Source organism: Drosophila miranda, chromosome 4, assembly GCF_003369915.1.
Source record: "Drosophila miranda strain MSH22 chromosome 4, D.miranda_PacBio2.1, whole genome shotgun sequence".
In the NCBI taxonomy this organism is placed as follows: Eukaryota; Metazoa; Arthropoda; class Insecta; order Diptera; family Drosophilidae; genus Drosophila; species Drosophila miranda.
In genome coordinates, this window is record NC_046677.1 from 25,141,652 (window position 1) to 25,168,457 (window position 26,806).

The window sequence follows — 26,806 nt, forward strand, 5'->3', positions numbered from 1 at the left end:
ATATGTGCGTGTGTTTTAATATATAATATCGGTTTCGAATAGTAAAAGGCTGTACAATTGTCCATTGATAAGGGAACCATACAAATTTGTTTATTTGCGTTAAATCTTACTCCAAATAATAAAAGAACAATTTAAATTTGAAATTGAGCAAAAAATGGAAAGATTTACAAGTCATAGGACACATAGGGTCATGACTGGCAGCAATAAGATTCTGGCTCTGTCTGGGCCTTGCCTCCTAGATTTTAGCAAAGTCACGGCTCTCCCCTCTCGACCCCTCTTTGCCGATAGAGCAGACTGAAGAAATGGCCTGGGGGTTAGGTCCAAACTGATACAACAAAATAACAGCAGCAGCATCCTTAACCAGGCGACAGTGCGACTGCTGGGATGCGAATTTATCGGACCCTCGATTGAGGGTTAAACCACCGCACCTACGTTGTCTGCCTCTTTTGTCTGCATCAAGCTCAACTACATGAAATTCCAATTTAAGCAGTACAAGCTTAAGATGCTCGATTATCAGATGGGTCGTGGCTGACTAGAGTTAGCTGGACTGAAGTCTGGTAGAATAAGACCTTATCCGCATAAAAGTAACGGTTCTTTTCAATCTAGTCCTGTGCAGGAAAAAAAATATTCATCGATATATTTATTTATTATATATTCGTTTTCAGAGAGACCTTTTAAGTATTTTTAATACTTTTCGGTATTTTTTAAGGTCAAAATAGCCGACGGTGTATCGGTATATAATGGTATATTTTATCAACTTCATCTATTAAATTAAATTTTCAAAGGTATATTTAAGAACAAAGGGTAAAGAAATTCAATAAAAGCAAGCAATAAATAAGCCGGTCAATTGGAAAATAAGTTCATTGATTGGATAAAACTATGTTGGCAGGGCTGAGAAATCTAGATAGCTAGTAATATTCTTTTTTTTTTGGTTTTAAATCATCTCAAGGATGATCGGATTTTGATCGTAGCACAATTAGTAATATTCGATGGAATATCAGAAACGTGGAATATGTCGTAACAGAACTAGAATTCGTCAGTATATTTACGGTATTATTTTCAAATGAGACGGTATATTGTGGTATATTTCCGAGGCTCGGACGGTATATTTTTGTCAATTTGTCCGCGGTCACACTGGTTTTGTATTTTGTTTTCCTCGTCGTATCGCTCGCATCGTTTTTCGATTCTGTTCGTCTGCGGAGGTCGTGTGTGTGTGTGAGGAAGAAGAGAGGAGAATAAACAAGAAGTAGAAGCCGCAGCAAGGAAGCCTCAAAAGGAAAATTCAATTCCCGAAAATCTTATCAATGAGCATTTCATAGCGTTAGCCGCTAGAATCATTTTAAAATAAAATCAGCAAAATGCCTACGATCTAATCGCGTTTTTTTGCTTGATCGTTTTAAAGTCTTTGATAGTGCGTCCCGGGCCCTCTCTGGCCTGCGCGAGTGTGTGTTTTTGTGTGTCGCCGTCGCCGCCGCCACCACGCCTACACGCTCGAGAATGGCTGCCTCGGTCTACCATCGCCTACAAAGCGTCGCCGTCGGCAGCCCCAGCACCAGCTCCATTTCCTTCTCCTCGTCCGCGTCGCCCGGCGCTTCCTCCTCATCGTCGGCGCTGCTGAGCCACTCGCAGCTGACGCGCTCCCTGGAGCGTATCCTTGAGGAGGCGCACTTCAGCGGGGAGCTGATCCTCACCAATCGCAAGCTGAAGGACTTTCCCAAGACGGGCACCAAGTACGCGCTCACGGATACGGTAATTGCAGGTGCGTATCGTTGTGGTTTGTTTTTTGGGCGCGGCTCAGAGGGAAGGTGTGTCTGCCTGCCTCCCTCTGCCGCCTATCGCTGCTGCGTTTCCTTATCTTAGGCAGCGCAGCCTCAAAAATGTTTCTTTTGTTGTTTGAAAATCAATAATCTGCAGCAGCCGACATCGCAGTCGCCGTCGCTGCTTGGGATTCTGCCATGCCACTGCCATCAGCTGCTCATTTCCCTCATACTCTCTGGAGTCTCTCTTTTGCGTGCTCTCTCTCTGTCGCTCCTTAAGTAAATATTAAACTAGAAAGCAGCTCCTTTGCAGTAGTGGTTTTTCTGCTAGTGCAGCAAAAAAGGCAAAACAATATGTTTCATTACTACATTATTTGTATTTCTTGAAGCATTAAAAACGACTTGGTCTGGTTAACCAGCTATTTTTGTGCACGCATTATTGATTTCACGGCGAACGTACTGCCGCACAGCAGCTACTGCCTCGTTTAGCCAGTACTTTCACATTTTTATGACTTTTTATAACGAAGTACACTGCAGCCACGCATCTCACTTGCCATCTCGCTTGCGCCCAAGGACAGTGAGTCTCGCTGTTCTGCTGTTCCTTCTTCTTCTCCTTCCATGTGCACTTTGCACTATTCGCACTTGGTCGGGAGGGGAGGGTGCTTTTGCTGTTTCTGTTTCTGTGGCTGTTACTGTTGCACGCCACCCGGCAAATTGGTCGAAAAAGTACTTGGGTGAAGTTCAACCAACTTTCGGTTTTGTTTGGGCCAAAATATGCACCCGGCAGCAGAGGAGGAACAACTATGATGTGTACACCCAAGGCCCACCCTCAACTCCTGCCGCCGCCCATCTGTTCCTACCCCGAAACAGATGTTCTTCCATGCAGACCCAGACGGGACATGTCGCTCATCGATTTTTACTTAACCGTTTGTGTGTAGGGTGCGCCACTGCGTGCGTGTGTGCGTGTGTGTGTGTGTATAAGTGAGGTGGATTTATCTGAAATGAAAGTTAGGCACGAGGGAATGGATATATTTTTAGAAATTGAAGATTAATTGCCACAAAAAGATAAAAATAAATTGTGTCATAAATTGAAAAGACATTTATGGAATTTCGGCGGCAATGGGAAATGTGCTTTAATTAGATATAATAAAATTCGGTAAAAACTGGTTCGAAATTTATGAGTTCTTTGTAAAATGATTATTAACTAGTATTTCTACCATTCTATAGCTACAAATGCATTTATAAGTGATATTGAAACTAAATGCAGAGTTTAGTGTGAATAACGTTTTCCCACGAAGCCAAGTCTTTAACGAGCGTGTAGCACCTCTCGCTTACTCTTAGAACCAAGAGATAAGGGTAGTTTTTTGTACCTGTCGTGCCATAAGCACCTGTAGTTTTACAGATACACCTTGTTTCAGAAGCCTCAACTGGGTACCGACTATTTTCATTTCATTTATTATTATTATTTTCATTATATTAAAATATCTCCTAAAGTAAAAAAGTTTTTATATGCACATATATAAATTTTATTTAAAAAAATTTTAAATTGTTTCCATACTTTCACAAAATTAAAAGATTTTCCGAATTTTGAAACTTTATTTTCGATCTTCTCTTCAATTTGTTATATCGAAAGCAACAAGAGTAGATAAAACTCCAAAAGTAGTCTAATTTTCCATCTGATATTTTGAAAAATCTCTTTTTCTACTGTGTGAAAATATTCTAATTTACTTCTGTTCGTAAATATTTCCCATCGTAAAAATATTTTCTTAATTGCTAGGGAAATTCTTTTCCGATCCATTAACATAATTTGTATTTTTCAATCTGTTCACTCTGAATTCTAGAAATTCCGTTTCCAGACATTAGTAAACGTATGTAGTATATTATACGTTTTTCAATCCTTTTTATCAATCTAGCCTCTCTCCTGGAGTACGTGACGTGCCTCTCTATTCGCGATGATGCCTGCGTGGGGTGACAACCCTGAGGCCAGTCCGTGAGTTTTGGTCACGCGCTATCGACTCGTTCCTCCGCCTCAAGTTCTTTCGAAAACCCTTCTCTATAAGGCTGTGGAGGCGTAAAGAGCTTCCGGCTTTTATTTCCATTTTGATGATGAAGTTTCTCTGGCTGTGGTTCAATGCGTTTTGTGGCTGTTTTGGATACCTATGAATAATTGAGTCGTCATCATCATCGCGTATGGGGGAAAGGCGTGACTAATTAGTAATTAAAATGTGTGAAAGAATTGGGGAATGGCAGAAAGAGAGAAAGATGGAAGGTAAAGTGGGGTTAAGGGTAAATGTAAGAAAAAGTCACGTTCAGGGTAAAATATTTGTGAAATATTGGTAAATGTTTGCCAGCTAAGAGCCCCAGACGAGCGCAGGACAAATCTACCCCCCAAGAAATGTACGCTGAAGAGGTGGCAACATCTCTTTGTACTAATGGCTGCAACCACAATGCGGCACGGACCACGTTGCAAGGGTCTCTCAACAAATCAATGAGAGTGGAAAGCCGAGCCAAAGAAAGGAGCATAAAATACCCATTTTTCTGGCATCTTTTACAACCCCCAAAAGGCATGGAAGATTGATGGAGAGGCAGAAGGGAGTCCAGCCCAGACCGGCTGGGAGGCGCCTGTCAGCAGCATACACTTCCCGTCCTTGGATTGCATTCCATTGGGTGCACTGGCATTCACTTAACACGCGTGTCACGTAATTCAAACAGAGAACAGAGACACCATAAACCGATTCTAGACAAAGCCATAAAAAAAGAATCGACCAGCGTAAAAATCAACATAAGACAACGATGCGGCAGGAAATTGTTTAAAATAATTGCAACGTGCAACACCAGAAGTAGCAACGGCAACAGCAACGGCAGGAAGAGTAGAAGTATAAAAACGAAGCAGAAACGGTGAAAAAATGCAGCTGCCGCTGGACAAAAGTGGGGAGAAAAAGATGGAAAAAAAACGTCAGTGGCAGAAATCGACTTTACAGAAACTCGATGCAAAAACCAGCGGAAGCAGAACTGTTGCTGTAGCCGCCTGGACAACGTTAAGGGTACTCCATAAACTGTTAGTCATTTGATGGGTGTTTCATTGCAAAAACAGCTGTGTAGTCTGAAAGACGAAGAAATATCCAGTGATTTCTTTTGCAAAAACAGCTGTAAAGCCAGACGGGGGAATAAACAGGAATGGTCTTTGTTTATGTCATTCGAAACCAATGTATCCATACCATATCGTTTATGGAACATTTTTGTCAGGACAGGTCTATTACTTGTCCCTATGTTTCCGTAGATGCCACTTTGCCAACATAACTTCCAGAAAATACCATACAGTACACTCCCCAACAGAATCGACTTTAACAACAAAACCAGCTGCGCAGACCCCAGACGGGGAAATGTGGGGGCCTGTGTAAGCTGACTGCAGAGAGGGAACAAGAAATGTTTTCTGTTTTGGTAAGTCTTCTCGCCAAACAAAACAATTTCCCTGGCATGGGTTGGGGTGTGCGGGAAATGCTTTTGTCGTGTGTGTGTGTGTGTGTGTGTGTGTATCTGTTGTTGTTTGTATTGTAAATATGAGAGGAGACAGACGGCAGACAGATAGATAGATAGATAGAGTTGTGCTTTTTGTTGTACGTTTATTGCTATTTATTCTCCTCGCCGCCCAGAAGACAGAACGACAGGCACGGCACACAAAAGAGGAAAGGAAATGTGACCACCGTGTGGGCACGTCGCTTATCTCCTGTGCTCCTAAAACTGTGTTGCTTCGTGGCTTGCATGGGAAATATGTTGGGGGAGAGAGAGGGATATACATACATTGGTGAAGATGGGAGCGTAAGTAAAGCAGTTTTGAAAGCGTCTCTGTCCGCTCAATTATGGGAAATTTGTACAGAGAATAAATTGGGAAATATTGGCACAGTGGAAATGGAACATGGTATATTTGTATGTATGAGGAACATATTAAAGGTCGTCATTATTGAAGACCGTCTTGCGAATAGTTGCACGCAAACAAAAGTGAAATACAGAATGAAAGTGAAGGCATAAAAATGGGAAAAAGAATAAAATGTAGGGAGGAAAAAATGTATGTAATTTCAAATTTCTAAGAATAATACCCGACCCAAAGAATGCACTGCTTGCACATTATTTTTTAACCTTTCTGGTATTTTCTGCCTGCAATAAATATACCATATATACGAAATACGAATACAAAAGGCAATCTATTGGGTATTTCTTTATGCTAAAATTGCTCAAAGGTCTCCACATATGCCATTTATAATATTCTAAATAAACCTTCATTGTGCCCTCATCACGGGGCTAAAAATAAAATATGCTTTCATGCGATAAATTGCAATTTGTTTGCAGTCTCACGAGGCTTATCTGCAGTTGAACGACTTTTTCCTATAAATATGTACATATTTACATACATACACATATATGTAATCATATCTACAGTTATAAATGTGGCATGATTGGGGGCACTGCAAACTTGACACAGATTGTGTCGACACACACACACACACACCACATCATTATTCATTGAGTCATTTCGTTAATTTATAAGTGTTAGCATTATTTAATAGTTGAGGGGCATTCTTATTGTTTTTGTTTTTCCTTAATTGCTGCACAGACCAGACAGCACGCGCCCCTCAGAGAGGAGGGGAAAAGGGAGAAAATGCATAGATCAGATTACAAACAGCTGCAAATAAAGTCGGAGCAATTGAGTCGACAGTCGCAGTGGGGGATGGGAGATGGGAGAACAAAGCATAGAAGAACTCGGGCTTGACTTCTGTTCTTCATCGTAGTACCCGGTTCGCGTGGAGCTCAAGGGTATATACTCGTAAGGCTAAGGGTATTTAATGGAAAAATCGAGGAGAATATTAAACCAGACCTATGTCGGGGTTGGGTTAATATTTATCAGGGTATCCACTTTTATTCTCTTTCACAGTCAATTTATCTTTACAAAGAGCTGTGAAAATAAAATGTTCCTGGGTGCTCGGTGCCTTGCCAAGACTTCTTTCTATGCAAAATATTCTTTTCAACACAATTAGTGCCCAGACATCTCTCTTATGATCCTCTCTGAGCGAGCCTATCTCACTCGGCATGAGTACAGCAATAGAATATGCAAATGACAAAAGTAACGGCCAGCAAAGTAGGCAGAAGTTGGACATAAGAGAAGATCACCAGAAGATTATTATTCTTTATCTCTTATACATATTATATCTACCTCACATTCCAAAAATCTGGAAAAGTAGAGGCAAATCCACAAACTTAGAGACTCCTAGAAACAAAAATTTTATCCTATCCCAGAAAGTGTTGCCATTTATCTGTTATGTCTGAGAGAAGGGCTTTCATTCTTCCAACTACAAGATTTACAAATATTTTGTAGTACCCTGGGGTATCCTTTTGTCGGAAGAAGCCAATCCATAACTAGATAGTGTAAAGAGCAGACTCTTGGTCTGCACACAGCTGCTACACTTTGATTTTTGAGCGGAAAGGCAATCAAACGCATTCCCTCCTTGCTTCCAAATGTTTTCAAATATTTGTTTTCTTCGATGTTGTTTACACTCGGCCAACAGAAAGTGCTCTTGTTTGCCTTGTGATTAAATGAAGAACAATCCCGGCAGAACAGAGGATGACGAATCAGCAGAAAGTACGCGGAATTGCAGCGTTTAAAACAAACAACAGAGAAATCTACATGCCCTCGGGAGTCGAATCATTTGATACCCTTGCAGATGGGTTCCAGGTTCGGTTAGTCTTGGATGAGATGTGTATCTTTTGCATGAAAGTGTACTATCCCTCCACTAGGGTATACCAAATGAAGCAGACTCTGTGCAGTGTTGAGGGGCAGATAGTGTTGAAGTGCTTCCCGCTCTCAATATGAAAACGTAATCAATCGATGGACAGACGAGCCAACAAATGCCATTTCTCATATTATTTATTTTGATTAGCTGGAAAAGTTGCTTCACTGGTTGCTCGCTCCACATACAACGAATACGCACATTGTGTGGTGAGTGCTTTGTCGAGTGGTTTCCTTCGCATCGGAATATAAATAAATATTATTTAATTGGTAAATGGTAAATGGGTCCCCGGGCAGACTCTTCTGATTGTTTACTGATTGTCCAGATGTCAGATGTGACAACTACGCATATTTCAACACAGAAATAGTTATTCCTCTCAGTCCCAATTTGTTCATTCACTTAGCATTCGATTTATTGAGTTGCTAGCCATTTCCATTTCCATTTCCATTTCAGTTTCATTCTTAATTCGTTTGCCCTTTAGTTCACGATTACTCAATTTCTTTCCTTTTCCATTCATTCTCTTTATTTTTCTGGCCATCCATTGCCTTTTATTCACTCACTTTTTCTAGTATACTCAATCCAATGTTCTTTAAAAGTCGTGCAGCCTTTTCGTACATTTCCTTCCCTTCCTGTTCCAATCCCCTTGTTCCCTTCTTTTATTTGCCCCCTTTTTTGCCCAACCCCAAAAGCATTTCATCCTCCATATGGAAGTACATAATGATTCATAATTTCTTCGCCCCACTTTGCCACTGACAATTCAGTAATAAAACTGAAACGAATTAATTTTAATAAATCCATCAATAGACGAGTACCCCTCTATACGTAGCCGTGGCTGGTCAGCCATCAAACTCGTAAAAAATAAACGGACATGGAGATGGAGTGCCATCGACATCGACAGTCCAAAATAAAAACAACAAACTATCTAAAGACTTGATATGCCGCCATATAAAGTATGGACGGGTTGGGTCGCTGTCTCGTTGGCCACGTGCTCGCACACATGTCCACGGAGAGCAGAGAGAGAGAGAGAGTGAGAGTGAGAGCTAAGAGCTCCATTTGCCAATATCATTTGGGGCGCCATCAATTGAATGTTTTGCTGCTTCCGGGCCGGCCAGACCCCAGACTTTTGAGGCTTGCGGCACCCGCCCTTCAAAGTCAAATTTCCAGTCCATTTCTGCCGCCACATGGTTTCTTTTTTGCAGTCAAATCCTGCAGCATGGCCTACAGGATATGTGAAGAGTGTTTAAGGCAAATCGATACAGATTAAAAATCAATAAGCTGGCATGGGTTGACTAGTTTTAAGGGGGAACAAGTAGAATAAAATGAAACACTGATTAAGCTAAGTATTGCTTATTTTAAATTAATTAAATAATACAATTAATTGAGCTAGATAATTGAAGAAAATCGTATGTAAATTAAAGTGAAAACGTGTAGTTATTAAAGTTTCATTTCTGTGAGTTGTCAATACAAATAAAATACATGGGGTTGGCAACCCTGTCTGCTGTTTACTGAAAGAAGCCTCACAATCGATTGGAAAAGTTGCAAAAACCAAAACAAACAAAGAAAAAACCGAGAGATAGTTTATCTATAAACACTCAAAATGGTAAACAAACTTTTGCTGATCTATCCATTCGATTGTTATATTATCTATAAACAAATCTGCAATTGGAGATATGGATTTACAGAATATTATCCCTTTGGATTGTGCACTAATATACTTCCCATAGATGACATATCCGTCTCTCTTGTAGTCCCCTTCTCATCCACGGTGTTTTTCTCATTTCCCTGTTTTTTTTCCCTCCGCTTTGGGCGTTACCCAAATCCCAGGCCGCACCCTTCCTGGCTCTGGCGGTTTTTTGTATAATTGTCCCCCCGTCTGGGAATATTTTCTGCAATATTTATGAGATTTTATGCGGGGGCCAGGCCTCAGGTGGGCAAAAGTTGGACCCAAAAATAAACACCGATCCACTTTTGTGTTTTTGCAAAATAGAAAAAAATGAAAACATATTATTTATGTATGTTTTTGCGAGGCGTACAAATGAAATTCGCTTTTGTCGCAATGCGTTAGAGCTGGCCCTGGGCCAGATACAGACACAGATGCAGATACAGCACTTGGATGGATGCCAGTCAGCAGAGGAGCGGATTCATTTAGCATCAGGTGTGGCAGGGGCATGTGTCGTGTGTGATGGGGCAGGTTCAAAGTGCAAAGTCAGTAGCTGCTTGTCCCACATCGATGGCCTGCGCCCTCGAAGGGAAATCCAATTTCCGCATCCCCAGCCACATCCTCTGGGCGTCATTGGCCTGGGAAGGGTTTATTCAACCTGCTTCCTGGGTCTTTTCCTACTTGAAGGAGGCCTCCCATTCTGCTGCCCCTGCTGCTGTTGCATCATTGTGTGATGTGATGCGATGTGTTGTGTTGTGTTGCATCATTGTGTGCTCATTCGGTATGCAGCCGGAGAGCCTCTCCATGTGGCAGGTTAATGTCTAAAAGCTACCATCCATTCATCGCCTTTGTTCAGGGGCCTCCGCCCTCCGCCCATGAGCCATCAGCCATAAGTCTCCTGGCCTGCTTAGCTCCTGGAGTTTGGAGTTGGAGTCGCGGCGGTTGGGGGGTGGGAGCAGCCACTCAGTGCGTAAATCAGAAACGCAGCTGTCGCCAGTTCCCAGTCCCCAGTCCCCACTCCCTGCCCGACGTCTGTCTTCTGTCACTCTCTGCCTCGGTCTAGCCAGTTTTTCCAGCCCCACGATTGCTCATTTCTCGTTTTTTACTTGGCAAAAAAAAGAAGAAATAAACTCGTCCGCCGATCGTAAAGCTTACTTTTATGGCTATTAAGATTCCACCAAAAATTGCATACGCACTGTTGCCCAACAGACAGTATGGTCTAAAGTGGTCAAAACTTTGCTTAACCTTAACGCCACATACTTTTTAAGGCTTCAACTTGAAGTTGTTAGTGGAGCACCAAAAACCTCTTTAAAACAGAAAGAGATCTTTCTTTTAGGGGCATAAAAAGTGTGGCAAGTGGCCAGAGGCATGTGTCATGTTTTTATGGGGGATCTATGTACGTACATGTGTTGCAACAGCATAAGTAGGTACTGTCTGAGATACAGAAGGGGAGTGAGATGTAATGGAAACAGCTAGAATATTTTTCATAAGGTGGAAAGATCATAAGTGGATATATATAAAAACTGAGTAACGGGTAGCATGCTGTCGCGCCACTTGTGCCGCGACTCCCAAAGGCAGGACGGCTTTTATATTAGCTCTTAACCGTCAAAACAAATAGGGGTCAAAACAATAGCACCATAAAGTCATATGAAAGGCTTGTTTTTAGTCATATTAAATAATATGATATTAATAAATATGTAGTAGCGCAATGGAATAGCCAAACAACAAGAATAACGGCCAGAAAAATTAAAAAAAAAATAGCCAGAAATATGAAAAGTGTATATGTATACAGCTGTGATCTTCTGCTAGCTTTCACTGAGAAAAATTTCGTAGTCAATTCCAAAACAAATACTCGTATTTGTTTAAAGATGGAAATAATTTATTGGTTCTGGAAGCCGTAATTCCTGGAAGCTAAGGCTAATTGGACTCCTGGAAAAAGTTGTTTATTCTGAAGTATTCCGCCGATCACATGACTTTACAACAACAAAACAAGCTTCCGTTAAGGGCTCAATAATACAAAAGAAATGTAATTCCTTTTAAATAAACAAAACGAGCACATAAGACAACAATTACTGAAAATATTTGAAATATTATACAGACCTTTGTTGCGACTGATTCCTTTGTTCTAATACAATAGTTTCCATAGAAGCTTTTCCTGTTTTTCGATTAATTTAAAACTAAAATCTTACTCATTCTGTTTCATTATTTACTACACTCCCACACGCACCTCTCTCGAGCAGAGCACCGCTCTATATGCACAACGGACAATCCCCAACAACCCACACAGAACAGAATCTTAATCTCTTCTGCCCCCTCCCCCCCATTGCTGTGGTTCCCTCCTACGACGTGCATTATCTCCACTCAATCTCTACAATTCGCAAAAAAATATTTCCCTCGCGTTTTCCTCAAAACTTTACGCACAATTTCATGTTGATTACACGCTGCCTCTGTCCCCAGGTCTCTTTGGCCACCTCTTCTTTCCTCTATGTCTCTGCTGGCTCTCTTTCCACCTCTTCTTTCCTCTATGTTGCTTTGTTTCGTCGGACTGTTTATGTCCCGCTGTGAGACCCCACACTCCCCAGTCTTCGGTTGTTTGCGCTCATTTCGCATGCAAATTCATTTAGTAAATTAATTGCTCACTCCACACGCACCACGCACTTGCCCAGTTTTTGGAATACTCTCTAGACTCTTGAGGGGTATATTGGGTATGCCTGTCGATTTATACACCGCTTCCACTAGGGCACACACGTCTTCACTGCACAAATTTCCCATAAGCGAACAGACATAGTCACGAAAGATAGAGGGGTATCTGCTAGTTCATGCACTCCTTGTCCACGTCTCATTTGTATCCGTTTGCTTTTCGGCTCGGAATGGGACTTGGAATGGAAAAGGGGCAAGTTAAATTGCCGGCAGATTGAGGTCATGCGCTCCACTGTGGCGTGCCGCACCGACCGTGGGGAGGGCATGGCAAATGGAGCAAGGGTTCTGGTTCCACTCCTTCTCTCTGTGTGGGATCTCTGATTAATTCTGTACTTCTGTTCCCCCTTTCAGATCTATCCCGAAATAGATTCTGTGAACTGCCGGAAGAGGTGACAACGTTCGCTTTTCTGGAGACGCTGCTGCTCTACCACAACACGATCCGCAGCATACCGGAGTCGGTGAAGCAGCTCTCCTCGCTGACCTATCTGGATCTGCGCAGCAATCAGCTGTCTTCGCTGCCACGCGAGATCTGCTTCCTGCCGCTGCAAGTGCTGCTCGTGTCCAACAATCGCCTGGTCTCGCTGCCCGACGAACTGGGACGCCTGGATCAGACCCTCACCGACCTGGATGCCTCCTACAATCAGCTGTCGGCCCTGCCGGCCCGTCTGGGGGAACTGCGAACACTGCGCTCGCTGTCGCTAAGGAGCAACCAGCTGATGTATCTGCCCCGAGAGCTGACGTGCCTCAGCCTGGTGTCGCTGGATGTGAGCAACAATCGGATCGCCAGCCTGCCGCTGGAGATACGACACATGAGCACTCTGGTGGAGCTGCAGCTGGAGAACAATCCCCTGACCTCGCCCCCAGCCAGTGTAAGTAGAACATAGGATATATCCTTCCAGGAGTGCGTTTAATCCAAAGCCAAATTCATCCGTTTATAGCTCTGCATGAGGGGCCTGGTGCATGTGTTCAAGTTTCTGGAGACGCAGGCCACCAAAGACGAGAAGGGCTCCCGATCGGGTGGGAATTACGATGGCTATACCACGCTGCGGCGTGCCCCGCGCCACAATTCGAGCGGCAATGTCCTGGAGGCCAGCACCAACAGCAGCAGCAATCAGCGGCGGCATCAGATTGACTCCGGGTACAGCACCAGCGATGGCCTGGACAAGCGCTGGTCGCACGACAATCCGCCCAAGTCCAAGACAGACTCCCCCCTGCACTGCTCGATGGCCGCCACCCTGCCGCGGGCCGTGGCACCCAGCGCCATTCACATGCATGCCGATCTGATGGACGCCTCGCTCACGTCCAGCACCAGCACCATTGTCGATGAGAGCCTCACCCTCAGTCCCACGAGCTCGCCCTGCAAGCTCAGCTACGCGCACTCGAACAGCTCCAGCAATGGCTCGTCGCCGGACCAGGACGAGGACCTCATGATGGACCAGGACCCCCAGGAACGGTCACTCCATGCCAGCAATGGCAAGTCCAGCAAGAGCCTCAACAACATTCAGACCTACAAGTGAGTGTGCAGGCAGCGATTCGGATTGATTTAGCATTACCCCCATAAAGTGGAGTAATAACTCCTCTTCTGTCTTGACTTTTAAGTCCATACAGTGCTCCGTTCGGTCTATAGTTCCTAGAAACATAGTCTTTAAGTCTTTTGAAATCTTTTTTAAATTAACGCTTAATCCAAATTTGTGCTAGGAGGAGTCTTGAGCTGGAAACAGCAGACTAGGCAGGGGAAGATATTCGTATAGGATAGTCTGTCACGGACCTACCTAGTAGCCTATGGGCCTGGTAGGTTCATCATTCAGACTATGTCTAGAGGGCGAAGAGACTGATAGCCAGATAGCAGAAGAGATACACTCATCTACAAAGAGAGAGCTCTAAAACCAGGGAACATTATTGGATCATCCTGTAAAATAATGTGCCATAATTCACTGATAGATGGTGTATTTTGTTATTACATACTCGGTTCGAAAGCGATCACCAGTTGCGTCACCGGGCATGCCCTTTTTCCCTTCTCGGTCCGTCTCGAGTTGAACAATTTTTCCAGTTATGCACACCCAATGCATCTTAGCGAGGGATAATAATATCCTAATATTTTGTTTTTCTTGTAAATTTTAAACTAAATTGTGTCCGAATCTTTCACACAGGGAATATAAAGAGGCGCTGAAACAGCAGCGCAACCAGGAGATCAGTGTCTACAAGCAGAAACATCCGAATGCCAATCACAGTCCCAATGATGACGATGAGGATCAATCGCCACCAGCGCTCAATCCGCATCCAACAGCTGGCCTGATCAACGGCGGCTCCAGCACACTGCCAAAGTCCATAATGAAACAATCGAGTCTGAATAGCAACCAAAATGGTCACAACGGAAATGGAAACGGGAATGGGAATGGAGTCGATGACGTTATTATACCAAAGAAACCCATACAGAAGGTGATACCCTCGCGGAATACGGAGATAAAGTCTGCATCGCCATCGGGAAACTCCAATGCCGCCGCCTCCGCTGATTGTCTGGGCTACGTGAAGCCCCAGAGTCCCATGAAGAACGGCACAAACAAATTCAATACGTCCAATGGTGGGGGAGGAGCCACATCTACATCGGGAACCGCCAGCACCACGAGTGTCACCATCAAATCCCCAGTGAGCACCGTCACCAAGCTGGGCACGGTGAAGACCCATCGCTCGGTTACATGGAACCATGACATACCCGCCGAGAAGCTGAGCTTTACGATGCGTCGGGAGTTTGATCGCCAGCGTGAGGAAACCGAATTGATGTCCCAGTTAAGGAGTGTACGTATTGGGGAATCGACCCTTAAACGATATTCAATAAACAAAACCTTCCTACAGATCATTGAAACACGGCTGAAGATGACGCTGCCCGTGGATATAGCCTCGGCCTTGACCGACGGCGTTATTCTATGCCATTTGGCCAACTATGTGCGTCCCCGTTCAGTGGCCAGCATCCATGTGCCGTCGCCTGGTGTGGTGAGTGATAATAAAGGATGAGGAGGACTCGTATCTCTTAATGTGTTAGCTAATTGTCTGTACTTCCTTGCAGAACAAGCTGACCATGGCTAGATGTCGGCGGAATGTGGACAACTTCTTGGAGGCCTGCCGTCGCATTGGCGTAGATGAGGTGCGTAGATGAGACCCATGACCCCGCCATAAGACAAGTTCCCTGTGTTCTTTCGTAGTACAGTGCGTTTCCAAGCTATGAGATCACCTAATGATAGGGAATAAACCTTAGGAAAGCTAAAGAAATTATAAGAGAGAATTACTCAAACTCAGAAAATTCATTTAAATAATGGAAATATTCGCCAAATGCAATCCGAATAGAACATTATCCATGCGAAACTTGTAAATGGGATACAAAATTAGGATGTCAGTCAATTTATGTCATAAGGGATTATATTAGTTGAAAGAATACTATACATACAGTATACACAAATAACTGATTCAATCGGTTGTATTTATTTATTGTGATTTATTTTTGAATAATTGTATAATATGGACATTCAATCGGGGAAATTGGGTTCGCCAACCAATACGTGGTCCAAAGACAAAACATTGTAGCTGGATTTTATATCGTTAGACCCTTGGTTCCTCCAAAGATAAACATGTTGACTGATATACGAATCTTAACCCTCCTGTCGCGAAGAGATGGAGATCTGATGAAATCCTAATATTTGAAGTTTGTAAGACGATTATTATTATTATTATACAAACTATACGATTACATACCATATTTAGGTTCATTCTATTCAGTCATTTGAGTAGTGCTATTCACTAAAGAGCACACACCGCGCCACTCCGTGCGCAATGTATTCGAACGGACCCGATATGCAACTCGATCGACGCATAATTATACTGAAGCGATCAACAATAACAGACAACGAACCAACTGTAGTGGAGCAAGGGCACCAGAATGAGGCAGCTGCCGCCATCCAATCATCGGATGTGGCCTCCACCCACGAGAATTTTGCGCAAGGATCCGAAAATGTACACATGAAAAAAAATACTATAAATTTGGCAAAAATGACAGTAAGCAGTATAACAGTATCCACAATGAGGTCCGGAGGCGATAGTCAGGGTGCCCAGAGTGCCACAGCAAAGCAGCAGCACACAATGTTGCCTAAAACTACGGCCCCATTGAAGGGTATCCTCGTTAGGAGTGGCAACCAGAACCCTTATCCACTGAAGAAGATTTCAAATGCCGGCCCCACTGACTCACAGAGTTCTGTGCCACTGCAATCGAATCCAGATGCCAACATACCAATTTTAAAAAGATGTCAAGACTCCGATGGGAATGGTTCTGTTCTGAGCAGGTTGAATAATTCTTCCCCACTAAACGATAATCCAGATGTCGGTCCACAGCTAAGGACGATTTTAAAAAGATGTGGCAGCTCTGATAAGAAAGGATCATCTGCACCGAAAAAGACTCCAGAAGCCAGTCCGAGTCCGGGTCTATCAAAGAAATCTTCCCAACTGATAAAGACTCCAATTTTGATAAGATGTGGTGGCTCTGATGAGACTAAAACTGAGCGCAGTCCTTTGCCAAAGACGAATCTATTCCTCATTCATATGTATATTTTGTAGCCGCGCCAACTGACTCTCATCTTGTTCAAACTGTCTTGTAAAACTGTCTTGAAGCTTCGAAACGCTCTGTACTACAAGTCCTATTATATATATATTTATTTCCTAGCCTGTGTATATGTTTTGTAGAGTTGTAACTGTAGAATCAAGGCTAACGGTGTCTTTTCCAATGAATGAAATTAATGTAGTTTAGTTTTTAAGAAAAACCCTTCCTACCCCACCACACACCCCCCCCCCCCCACACACACACACACAAGTACACTCTACACACACACACACCCACACATTGAAAAAACAAAAACTGATGCATAAAACTCTGTTATTGGTGTTGGTTGCAGGAGTTGATTTGCTCCTGTGAAGATGTTGTGCCACAAATTGAACAACAATTGCCACGCGCTGACGATGACTATGATGCTGATGTATATGTCAATAATGATGATGGCATCAACGGCAGCAGCAACAACCACAACAACAGCTATAACAACAATCATAATAATGATGTTGCTTGCGCTGGCCGAGTGCCAAACGCATTGGCCCTACTGCACACAGTGTCCGCTCTGATTGCCTTGGATGCGAATCCACATCATCAGCAGCACATACAGCAAGAGCTGCACCAGAGACTGCAACAGTTGAAGCATCAATCGGTTGTTGTTGTGCAACAGAAAGAGCAGCAGCAGCAGCAACCAGAGCAAGAGCAAGAGCAAGAGCAATTAACTGAGACAACCTGCAGCCAACAGCAAGAACAGATGTTGCAGCAACAACAACAACAGCTAGACCATGTTTTATATGAGAATTGTGAGATAATCAATGGCAAAGAAGCTAATGCTAATGATGATGTTGATGATGATGTGGTGGGGATCCATCAAGTGGCCAGGCAGCAGCAACAGCAGCAGCATCTGATGGCAGTGGGGCAAATGCTGCGCACGGCCAAGCAGAAGACCTTCGAGAAGATCAAGCACAATCTGCTCAGCGCCCATGGCCAGCACACCTTCCAGAGCAGGAGCAACAGCAGCAACAATAACAATCGCACATTGCACACCATCGTGGAGAGCGAACATGATGTGGCCACCGCTGGACCGGCTGGTCACTATCACCTCATCGACGAGAAGCAGAAGCAGCAGCAGTCCAAGTCGGAGGAGTCCAAGGATCTGGCAGCAGTCCCCGTTCCAGTCTCCGCTGCCGCAGCCAAGGAAGCCATCAGCAGGCGGATAGAGTTCTTCGAACAGCAGAGGAATGGCAAGCCCCAGGTGGAGGTCTTCAGCATCTATCGCATCGGAGAGGACAAACAGCAGCAGGAGCAGCTACAGCTGCAGCAGAAGAAACTCAAGTCCAAGGACAACGAAGCAGGAACTTCGTTGCTCAAGCACGATTCGCACACCCTGACAGTGGTCCTGTCGTGCGTCTTCATAACCACCTTCCTTTGGCTTGTCTTCTTCCCGCTGCCTGGCTAACAATCACCCGCCTAAACAGCTTAATTTATTTGCCTTGATTTTGCCCGTACATTTAAGATCTAAGACAGAGCGCGCTTTGCCGCTTAGCAACTTGGTAGTGAGTTCTTGAGGCTGCTTTCTGTTTACCCCCACAGCTTTTGTATGTTTAAGTCGAAGCTTTTACAACATTACGATGTATTTCTACTAGAACTAAGTCTATTTAAGGAAAACCCCCCCAAAAACAGGAAACTTTTGAGGCATTTAATTGAGAGACAACCCAAAGACTTTGAAATTGTATTCTTTGAGTCGTGAGGGGCATACACAATTGAGGTATCGACTGGACACTTTGATCTGTTGAGGTCTATTCACTAATGGGTTATACAAAAATAACCGAAAGCTTAAGTTCCGTGAAACACTCTTTGAATGAAGTTTATGTTCCTTTGAAACAATCTCTTTTGTACTTAATTTTATTTAGTTTTAGCAGAAGATCCACACTGGGATCGTTTAGAAAAACAGAATATAGAATTACTGAATACGTAATACCTGAAGCTATCCTATAATTTTCCTTAGTTGTATGTATCTCTCCTTAAAACTTTGAAACTTTCAAACTTTGAAAGATCCATAAGAAAGCATTAATGGATTCAATTATAGGATTATTAAGAAGTACTGAAATGTATTTCCCACAATTAAAATAGGACACAAAATAGATAATACCTGATGCTATCCTATCTATCATTTCCTTTGTTTTATGGTAGATCTAGTTTATATTGTGAATAGAATGATAAGGATGTTGTATCAGATCTGAAACTCACTCACTTTTTATTTCCGCAGAATAGCAGAAGAATATTTAGGGTTGTACTATTTTTACCTGACTATAGCCAACGTTAAGATCTTTCCTTTAATTTACTTTAAACTAACAGGAAGAAAAGTTGTGTATGCCCCTTGCAGTAACTTTATAGATACCCACAAACAAACAAACAAACAAACAAAAACCCACATATTCCTAGTTCATGTCTTAGTGATCATTGAACTCTAAATTGATTTAAGAACTATACAATCATTCGAAATTTTCATTTGCCTAGACACGCGTTCGAGGCGTGAACTGAACTGAAATCTTAAAATACGCTTCACTTCATTAGATATACACTTATATGCATACCACATATACCATATATAGATCATGCAACGAAATTAAACTTGATTAAGTTCCACTTTGGCAAAAGACAAATGAAAAACCCCTAAGAAAATCTAAAATTGTGCATAGCTATAGTTAGGTTATACCATAAATAAGAGTTATCCATAGTTGTAGACGCAAAGAAACGGTTGGATGGTAAAGAACGGGTATTGTTACAGTTTGGAGAGCGACGAAGGCTCTAGTAGCCCTGCCAGTACTGAGCTACTGGCTGGAGTTGGAAGTTGTATGGTTTTACTTGAAGCAGGGACACACAAAATAGTTGTAGAAAAGCGTGAAATAGTTATAGAATGAAGCGATTAATCAATAACCAACCAATGTACCAATTTCAAACCCTGAATGGCCCAAGAACCATCTTAGAAATAACAGAAAGTTTACCAAATCAGATACGATATATAGAAGTTATATAGAAGTTGTTCGAAGGCGCACAAGAGAATAGAGAAATCATTCAAGCTGGTTGCCTCTCATTTTGAAATGAAATGAACTCCATAAAGAGAAAACCATCACATATAGAATAACACTTAAACAGAAGAAGAATCAGAAAATAGTGCCTTTGACTGGAGATCGACGACAGTCTGTTCTGTCTGTAACTATCATAACTATAGCTATATCGTATCCACCTGGATCTATGGCAGTCTTTTTCCTTCTCAAAAGCAATAATTCAAATGAAAAACTTCAAAGAACTGAACGCTTTTCTCCATCAAATATGATTTACTATAACTATGTTAAAGGAAAAACTAATATAATCTTCAATTTGTGCTAATTACATTCCTAACATTGTAAATTAACATTAACAATTATTTATTTAAATTAAACTTGTGGAAAAAATCTCGATGAAGAAGTAAATTGAAAGCTAATCAAATTTCTACAAGAAGCACAATCTCTAACTCTCAGAAAAAACATATAATATATATATACTAAATCCAGATTTATATATTTTGTCTAACAAAATTATTAAAGGATATATGTAGAACCAGCATTGAGGCAGCTAAAAGAAATGCAAACCATAATCAGTCATTAATTTTTATAAACCAATATTTAACACACAAATACACAGATATACATTTATATATACAAAAACAAACATATATACATACAACCTGATTGTAGGGTTATGGTATTGCCATGGTTTTTTTTGCAAAAAACTCCAAAACGAAAAATTGTAGCCAAACATTTTTGTCTTACTTCCAAACCAAAAAAACAAGGAAACGAAGAAAATGCGAGCGAATGAAAACTGTTGCATTTATTATTAAGCACAAAACTGTCAGAACTAAGCGCTATTTAAAATCGTCAAATCAAAAAGCAAAATATATACGAACAAATTATGTACCAAAACTTTTCAAACGGTCTTCAGCAGTTTTACAGCCACTGTTGTGAGGGCACTTGTCGGTAAGCTAAGACACCAACCAAATGATGAGGGAATTTCCCTTAGCCAAGACACGCTTCTCCTCCAGTGGCTGAACAACTGTGGATTTCTTTTGGCAAAAAACAAATATGCTTTAATTATTAAGATATTTTCATAAAAATTAACTTTAATTTGTGAATTATTTTTTGTAGAATCTCATTTGCTGCGCTGCCGATGTGTTGGAGGGGAAAGGTGCTGTCCAGGTGGCCATCACGGTCGGCGAACTCTTTCGGCTGCATGGCTCTGGTGCCGTTTGTGGTGCTAGCGGTGGCGGTGGCAGTGGCAACAGCAGCGGATCAGCCACACCAACCAAATCCCCAACTAGGATGACGCGTGCCACTATGTCGCCGACGCCGATGGCCTAGACGGCGAGGAGGAGGTCCTGCTCACTGAAATGATGAAGTATTTCCGATCATCTACTTATGGATAGCTGAAGAAAAGGGTTTCCTGATGGCCGCCATACACATAGTTATAGATACACACACACTTAATTCATACATACATTATTTGAAACCCAAATGTGTGATGATTTGTTGATATTTCTCCCTCACTTATGTATTTTTCTAGGTTTGTAGTTTATTTATGTACATACACAACACGAAAACACTCACTCAAAAGAAAAACAAAAGGAAAAAACCAAAAAAACACTCAACACAAACAAATTTTAAATGAATTTCAGTATTTGAAATTGTAGAAGTCACAAGTTATTTATTCGAGTTTCGTTTTGTTGTTTGAGAGCCATAGCTAGGGTCTAGCAAGCACTGAAAATGTGTTCTAATCTGTTATACTTTCTTTGTCATACCACATACATACATATACGAATTTTTTGGCCAAAATTTCGACTAGCGATTGAATAGCATACTGAATACTGTTTTAAGTATATCCCACATACGAACACATCCAAATATAAAGATATATGTATCGGGTATATATATGCATACATACATATATTGTGACTAATCTTATAGCATATTTATTATGTAGCTTAGCTGTAGACCTACGATTAACTGTGGTACATCTTTTCTACCAGCTCCGCATCATTTATACGAATCGAATTGTATTAGACACATAAGTCTTCGATTAAACGAGTACACATCCATTATATATCAAATAAAAACTGAGAAATTGTCATACGTAAATGCTGTCGGTCCATAGGTTGTTTCTCTCTGGGTACCATTTTTATGGGATTATCATTATAGGTGGAATAGTCCTCTCTATCGTCCTTTCGTGAATTGGTGAACGGCCGGATGGTACTTCGTTTATGGGAAAAGAGAGATGTAACGGACGGTGCGGTATGGGAACAGCTGGAATATTTGCCATTAAGTGGAAACGATAGACGGAGTGCAGGAACATATTGTATAAGTGTAAAGTCGCGGCACGTGTTATTCTAATCCCAAAGTTTCAACTGGTTTTATTCACTTCTGGTGGTAGCTTGTTCAACAAAATTGGTATAAGAATTTTCAGATCTAAATGGAATACTATTTTATTAATACTTTGTTGCTCTATTTAGGTTCGATAGTCTGGCACAAACAAATTCAATACGTCCAATGGTGGGGGATGAGCCACATCTACATCGGGAACCGCCAGCACCACGAGTGTCCCCATCAAATCCCCAGTGAGCACCGTCACCAAGCTGGGCACGGTGAAGACCCATCGCTCGGTTACATGGAACCATGACATACCCGCCGAGAAGCTGAGCTTTACGATGCGTCGGGAGTTTGATCGCCAGCGTGAGGAAACCGAATTGATGTCGCAGTTAAGGAGTGTACGTATTGGGGAATCGATCCTTAAACGATATTCAATAAACAAAACCTTCCTACAGATCATTGAAACACGGCTAAAGATGACGCTGCCCGTGGATATAGCCTCGGCCTTGACCGACGGCGTTATTCTATGCCATTTGGCCAACTATGTGCGTCCCCGTTCAGTGGCCAGCATCCATGTGCCGTCGCCTGGTGTGGTGAGTGATAATAAAGGATGAGGAGGACTCGTATCTCTTAATGTGTTAGCTAATTGTCTGTACTTCCTTGCAGAACAAGCTGACCATGGCTAGATGTCGGCGGAATGTGGACAACTTCTTGGAGGCCTGCCGTCGCATTGGCGTAGATGAGGTGCGTAGATGAGACCCATGACCCCGCCATAAGACAAGTTCCCTGTGTTCTTTCGTAGTACAGTGCGTTTCCAAGCTATGAGATAACCTAATGATAGGGCATAAACCTTAGGAAAGCTAAAGAAATTATAAGAGAGAATTACGCAAACTCAGAAAAATCATTTAAATGACGGAAATATTCAACAAATGCAATCCGAATAGAACATTATCCATGCGAAACTTGTAAATGGGATACAAAATTCGGATGTCAGTCAATTTATGTCATAAGGGATTATATTAGTTGAAAGAATACTATACATACAGTATACACAAATAACTGATTCAATCGGTTGTATTTATTTATTGTGATTTATTTTTGAATAATTGTATAATGTGTACATTCAATCGGGGAAATTGGGTTCGCCAACCAATACGTGGTCCAAAGACAAAACATTGTAGCTGGTCCTCCAAAGGGAAACAAGTTGACTGATATCCTAATATTTGAAGTTTGTAAGACGATTATTATTATTATTATACAAACTATACGATTACATACCATATTTAGGTTCATTCTATTCAGTCATTTGAGTAGTGCTATTCACTAAAGAGCACACACCGCGCCACTCCGTGCGCAATGTATTCGAACGGACCCGATATGCAACTCGATCGACGCATAATTATACTGAAGCGATCAACAATAACAGACAACGAACCAACTGTAGTGGAGCAAGGGCACCAGAATAAGGCAGCTGCCGCCATCCAATCATCGGATGTGGCCTCCACCCACGAGAATTTTGCGCAAGGATCCGAAAATGTACACATGAAAAAAAATACTATAAATTTGGCAAAAATGACAGTAAGCAGTATAACAGTATCCACAATGAGGTCCGGAGGCGATAGTCAGGGTGCCCAGAGTGCCACAGCAAAGCAGCAGCACACAATGTTGCCTAAAACTACGGCCCCATTGAAGGGTATCCTCGTTAGGAGTGGCAACCAGAACCCTTATCCACTGAAGAAGATTTCAAATGCCGGCCCCACTGACTCACAGAGTTCTGTGCCACTGCAATCGAATCCAGATGCCAACATACCAATTTTAAAAAGATGTCAAGACTCCGATGGGAATGGTTCTGTTCTGAGCAGGTTGAATAATTCTTCCCCACTAAACGATAATCCAGATGTCGGTCCACAGCTAAGGACGATTTTAAAAAGATGTGGCAGCTCTGATAAGAAAGGATCATCTGCACCGAAAAAGACTCCAGAAGCCAGTCCGAGTCCGGGTCTATCAAAGAAATCTTCCCAACTGATAAAGACTCCAATTTTGATAAGATGTGGTGGCTCTGATGAGACTAAAACTGAGCGCAGTCCTTTGCCAAAGACGAATCTATTCCTCATTCATATGTATATTTTGTAGCCGCGCCAACTGACTCTCATCTTGTTCAAACTGTCTTGTAAAACTGTCTTGAAGCTTCGAAACGCTCTGTACTACAAGTCCTATTATATATATATTTATTTCCTAGCCTGTGTATATGTTTTGTAGAGTTGTAACTGTAGAATCAAGGCTAACGGTGTCTTTTCCAATGAATGAAATTAATGTAGTTTAGTTTTTAAGAAAAACCCTTCCTACCCCACCACACCCCCCCCCCCCACACACACACACACACACACAAGTACACTCTACACACACACACACACACACAAGTACACTCTACACACACACACACCCACACATTGAAAAAACAAAAACTGATGCATAAAACTCTGTTATTGGTGTTGGTTGCAGGAGTTGATTTGCTCCTGTGAAGATGTTGTGCCACAAATTGAACAACAATTGCCACGCGCTGACGATGACTATGATGCTGATGTATATGTCAATAATGATGATGGCATCAACGGCAGCAGCAACAACCACAACAACAGCTATAACAACAATCATAATAATGATGTTGCTTGCGCTGGCCGAGTGCCAAACGCATTGGCCCTACTGCACACAGTGTCCGCTCTGATTGCCTTGGATGCGAATCCACATCATCAGCAGCACATACAGCAAGAGCTGCACCAGAGACTGCAACAGTTGAAGCATCAATCGGTTGTTGTTGTGCAACAGAAAGAGCAGCAGCAGCAGCAACCAGAGCAAGAGCAAGAGCAAGAGCAATTAACTGAGACAACCTGCAGCCAACAGCAAGAACAGATGTTGCAGCAACAACAACAACAGCTAGACCATGTTTTATATGAGAATTGTGAGATAATCAATGGCAAAGAAGCTAATGCTAATGATGATGTTGATGATGATGTGGTGGGGATCCATCAAGTGGCCAGGCAGCAGCAACAGCAGCAGCATCTGATGGCAGTGGGGCAAATGCTGCGCACGGCCAAGCAGAAGACCTTCGAGAAGATCAAGCACAATCTGCTCAGCGCCCATGGCCAGCACACCTTCCAGAGCAGGAGCAACAGCAGCAACAATAACAATCGCACATTGCACACCATCGTGGAGAGCGAACATGATGTGGCCACCGCTGGACCGGCTGGTCACTATCACCTCATCGACGAGAAGCAGAAGCAGCAGCAGTCCAAGTCGGAGGAGTCCAAGGATCTGGCAGCAGTCCCCGTTCCAGTCTCCGCTGCCGCAGCCAAGGAAGCCATCAGCAGGCGGATAGAGTTCTTCGAACAGCAGAGGAATGGCAAGCCCCAGGTGGAGGTCTTCAGCATCTATCGCATCGGAGAGGACAAACAGCAGCAGGAGCAGCTACAGCTGCAGCAGAAGAAACTCAAGTCCAAGGACAACGAAGCAGGAACTTCGTTGCTCAAGCACGATTCGCACACCCTGACAGTGGTCCTGTCGTGCGTCTTCATAACCACCTTCCTTTGGCTTGTCTTCTTCCCGCTGCCTGGCTAACAATCACCCGCCTAAACAGCTTAATTTATTTGCCTTGATTTTGCCCGTACATTTAAGATCTAAGACAGAGCGCGCTTTGCCGCTTAGCAACTTGGTAGTGAGTTCTTGAGGCTGCTTTCTGTTTACCCCCACAGCTTTTGTATGTTTAAGTCGAAGCTTTTACAACATTACGATGTATTTCTACTAGAACTAAGTCTATTTAAGGAAAACCCCCCCAAATCAGGAAACTTTTGAGGCATTTAATTGAGAGACAACCCAAAGACTTTGAAATTGTATTCTTTGAGTCGTGAGGGGCATACACAATTGAGGTATCGACTGGACACTTTGATCTGTTGAGGTCTATTCACTAATGGGTTATACAAAAATAACCGAAAGCTTAAGTTCCGTGAAACACTCTTTAAATGAAGTTTATGTTCCTTTGAAACAATCTCTTTTGTACTTAATTTTATTTAGTTTTAGCAGAAGATCCACACTATGGGATCGTTTAGAAGAAAAGAATGTAGAATTACTGAATACGTAATACCTGAAGCTATCCTATAATTTTCCTTAGTTGTATGTATCTCTCCTTAAAACTTTGAAACTTTCAAACTTTGAAAGATCCATAAGAAAGCATTAATGGATTCAATTATAGGATTATTAAGAAGTACTGAAATGTATTTCCCACTATTAAAATAGGACACAAAATAGATAATACCTGATGCTATCCTATCTATCATTTCCTTTGTTTTATGGTAGATCTAGTTTATATTGTGAATAGAATGATAAGGATGTTGTATCAGATCTGAAACTCACTCACTTTTTATTTCCGCAGAATAGCAGAAGAATATTTAGGGTTGTACTATTTTTACCTGACTATAGCCAACGTTAAGATCTTTCCTTTAATTTACTTTAAACTAACAGGAAGAAAAGTTGTGTATGCCCCTTGCAGTAACTTTATAGATACCCACAAACAAACAAACAAACAAAAACCCACATATTCCTAGTTCATGTCTTAGTGATCATTGAACTCTAAATTAATTTAAGAACTATACAATCATTCGAAATTTTCATTTGCCTAGACACGCGTTCGAGGCGTGAACTGAACTGAAATCTTAAAATACGCTTCACTTCATTAGATATACACTTATATGCATACCACATATACCATATATAGATCATGCAACGAAATTAAACTTGATTAAGTTCCACTTTGGCAAAAGACAAATGAAAAACCCCTAAGAAAATCTAAAATTGTGCATAGCTATAGTTAGGTTATACCATAAATAAGAGTTATCCATAGTTGTAGACGCAAAGAAACG

The 26,806-nt window shown here is 42.1% G+C and overlaps 1 protein-coding gene across 3 annotated transcripts; it reads left to right on the forward strand.

The window, feature by feature from the left end:
- The first annotated feature begins 1,142 nt into the window (after positions 1-1,142).
- Positions 1,143-26,474, forward strand: LOC108162762 (leucine-rich repeat and calponin homology domain-containing protein). Of its 3 annotated transcripts, none has more exons than XM_033394163.1 (8): positions 1,143-1,759; positions 12,252-12,769; positions 12,839-13,413; positions 14,051-14,696; positions 14,754-14,891; positions 14,965-15,042; positions 16,838-17,350; positions 24,936-26,474. In XM_033394163.1, exons 1-8 carry the CDS (start codon positions 1,498-1,500, stop codon positions 25,506-25,508), a joined length of 3,303 nt encoding a protein of 1,100 aa, XP_033250054.1. In that variant the 5' UTR covers positions 1,143-1,497; the 3' UTR covers positions 25,509-26,474. The 3 variants fall into 3 exon arrangements, with proteins under 3 accessions (XP_033250054.1, XP_017153138.1, XP_017153137.1); XM_017297649.2 differs by lacking the exon at positions 24,936-26,474 and adding an exon at positions 20,679-21,665 and having other exon boundaries at positions 16,838-17,926; XM_017297648.2 differs by lacking the exons at positions 16,838-17,350; positions 24,936-26,474 and adding an exon at positions 20,679-21,665 and having other exon boundaries at positions 1,147-1,759.
- Positions 26,475-26,806: the final 332 nt, after the last annotated feature.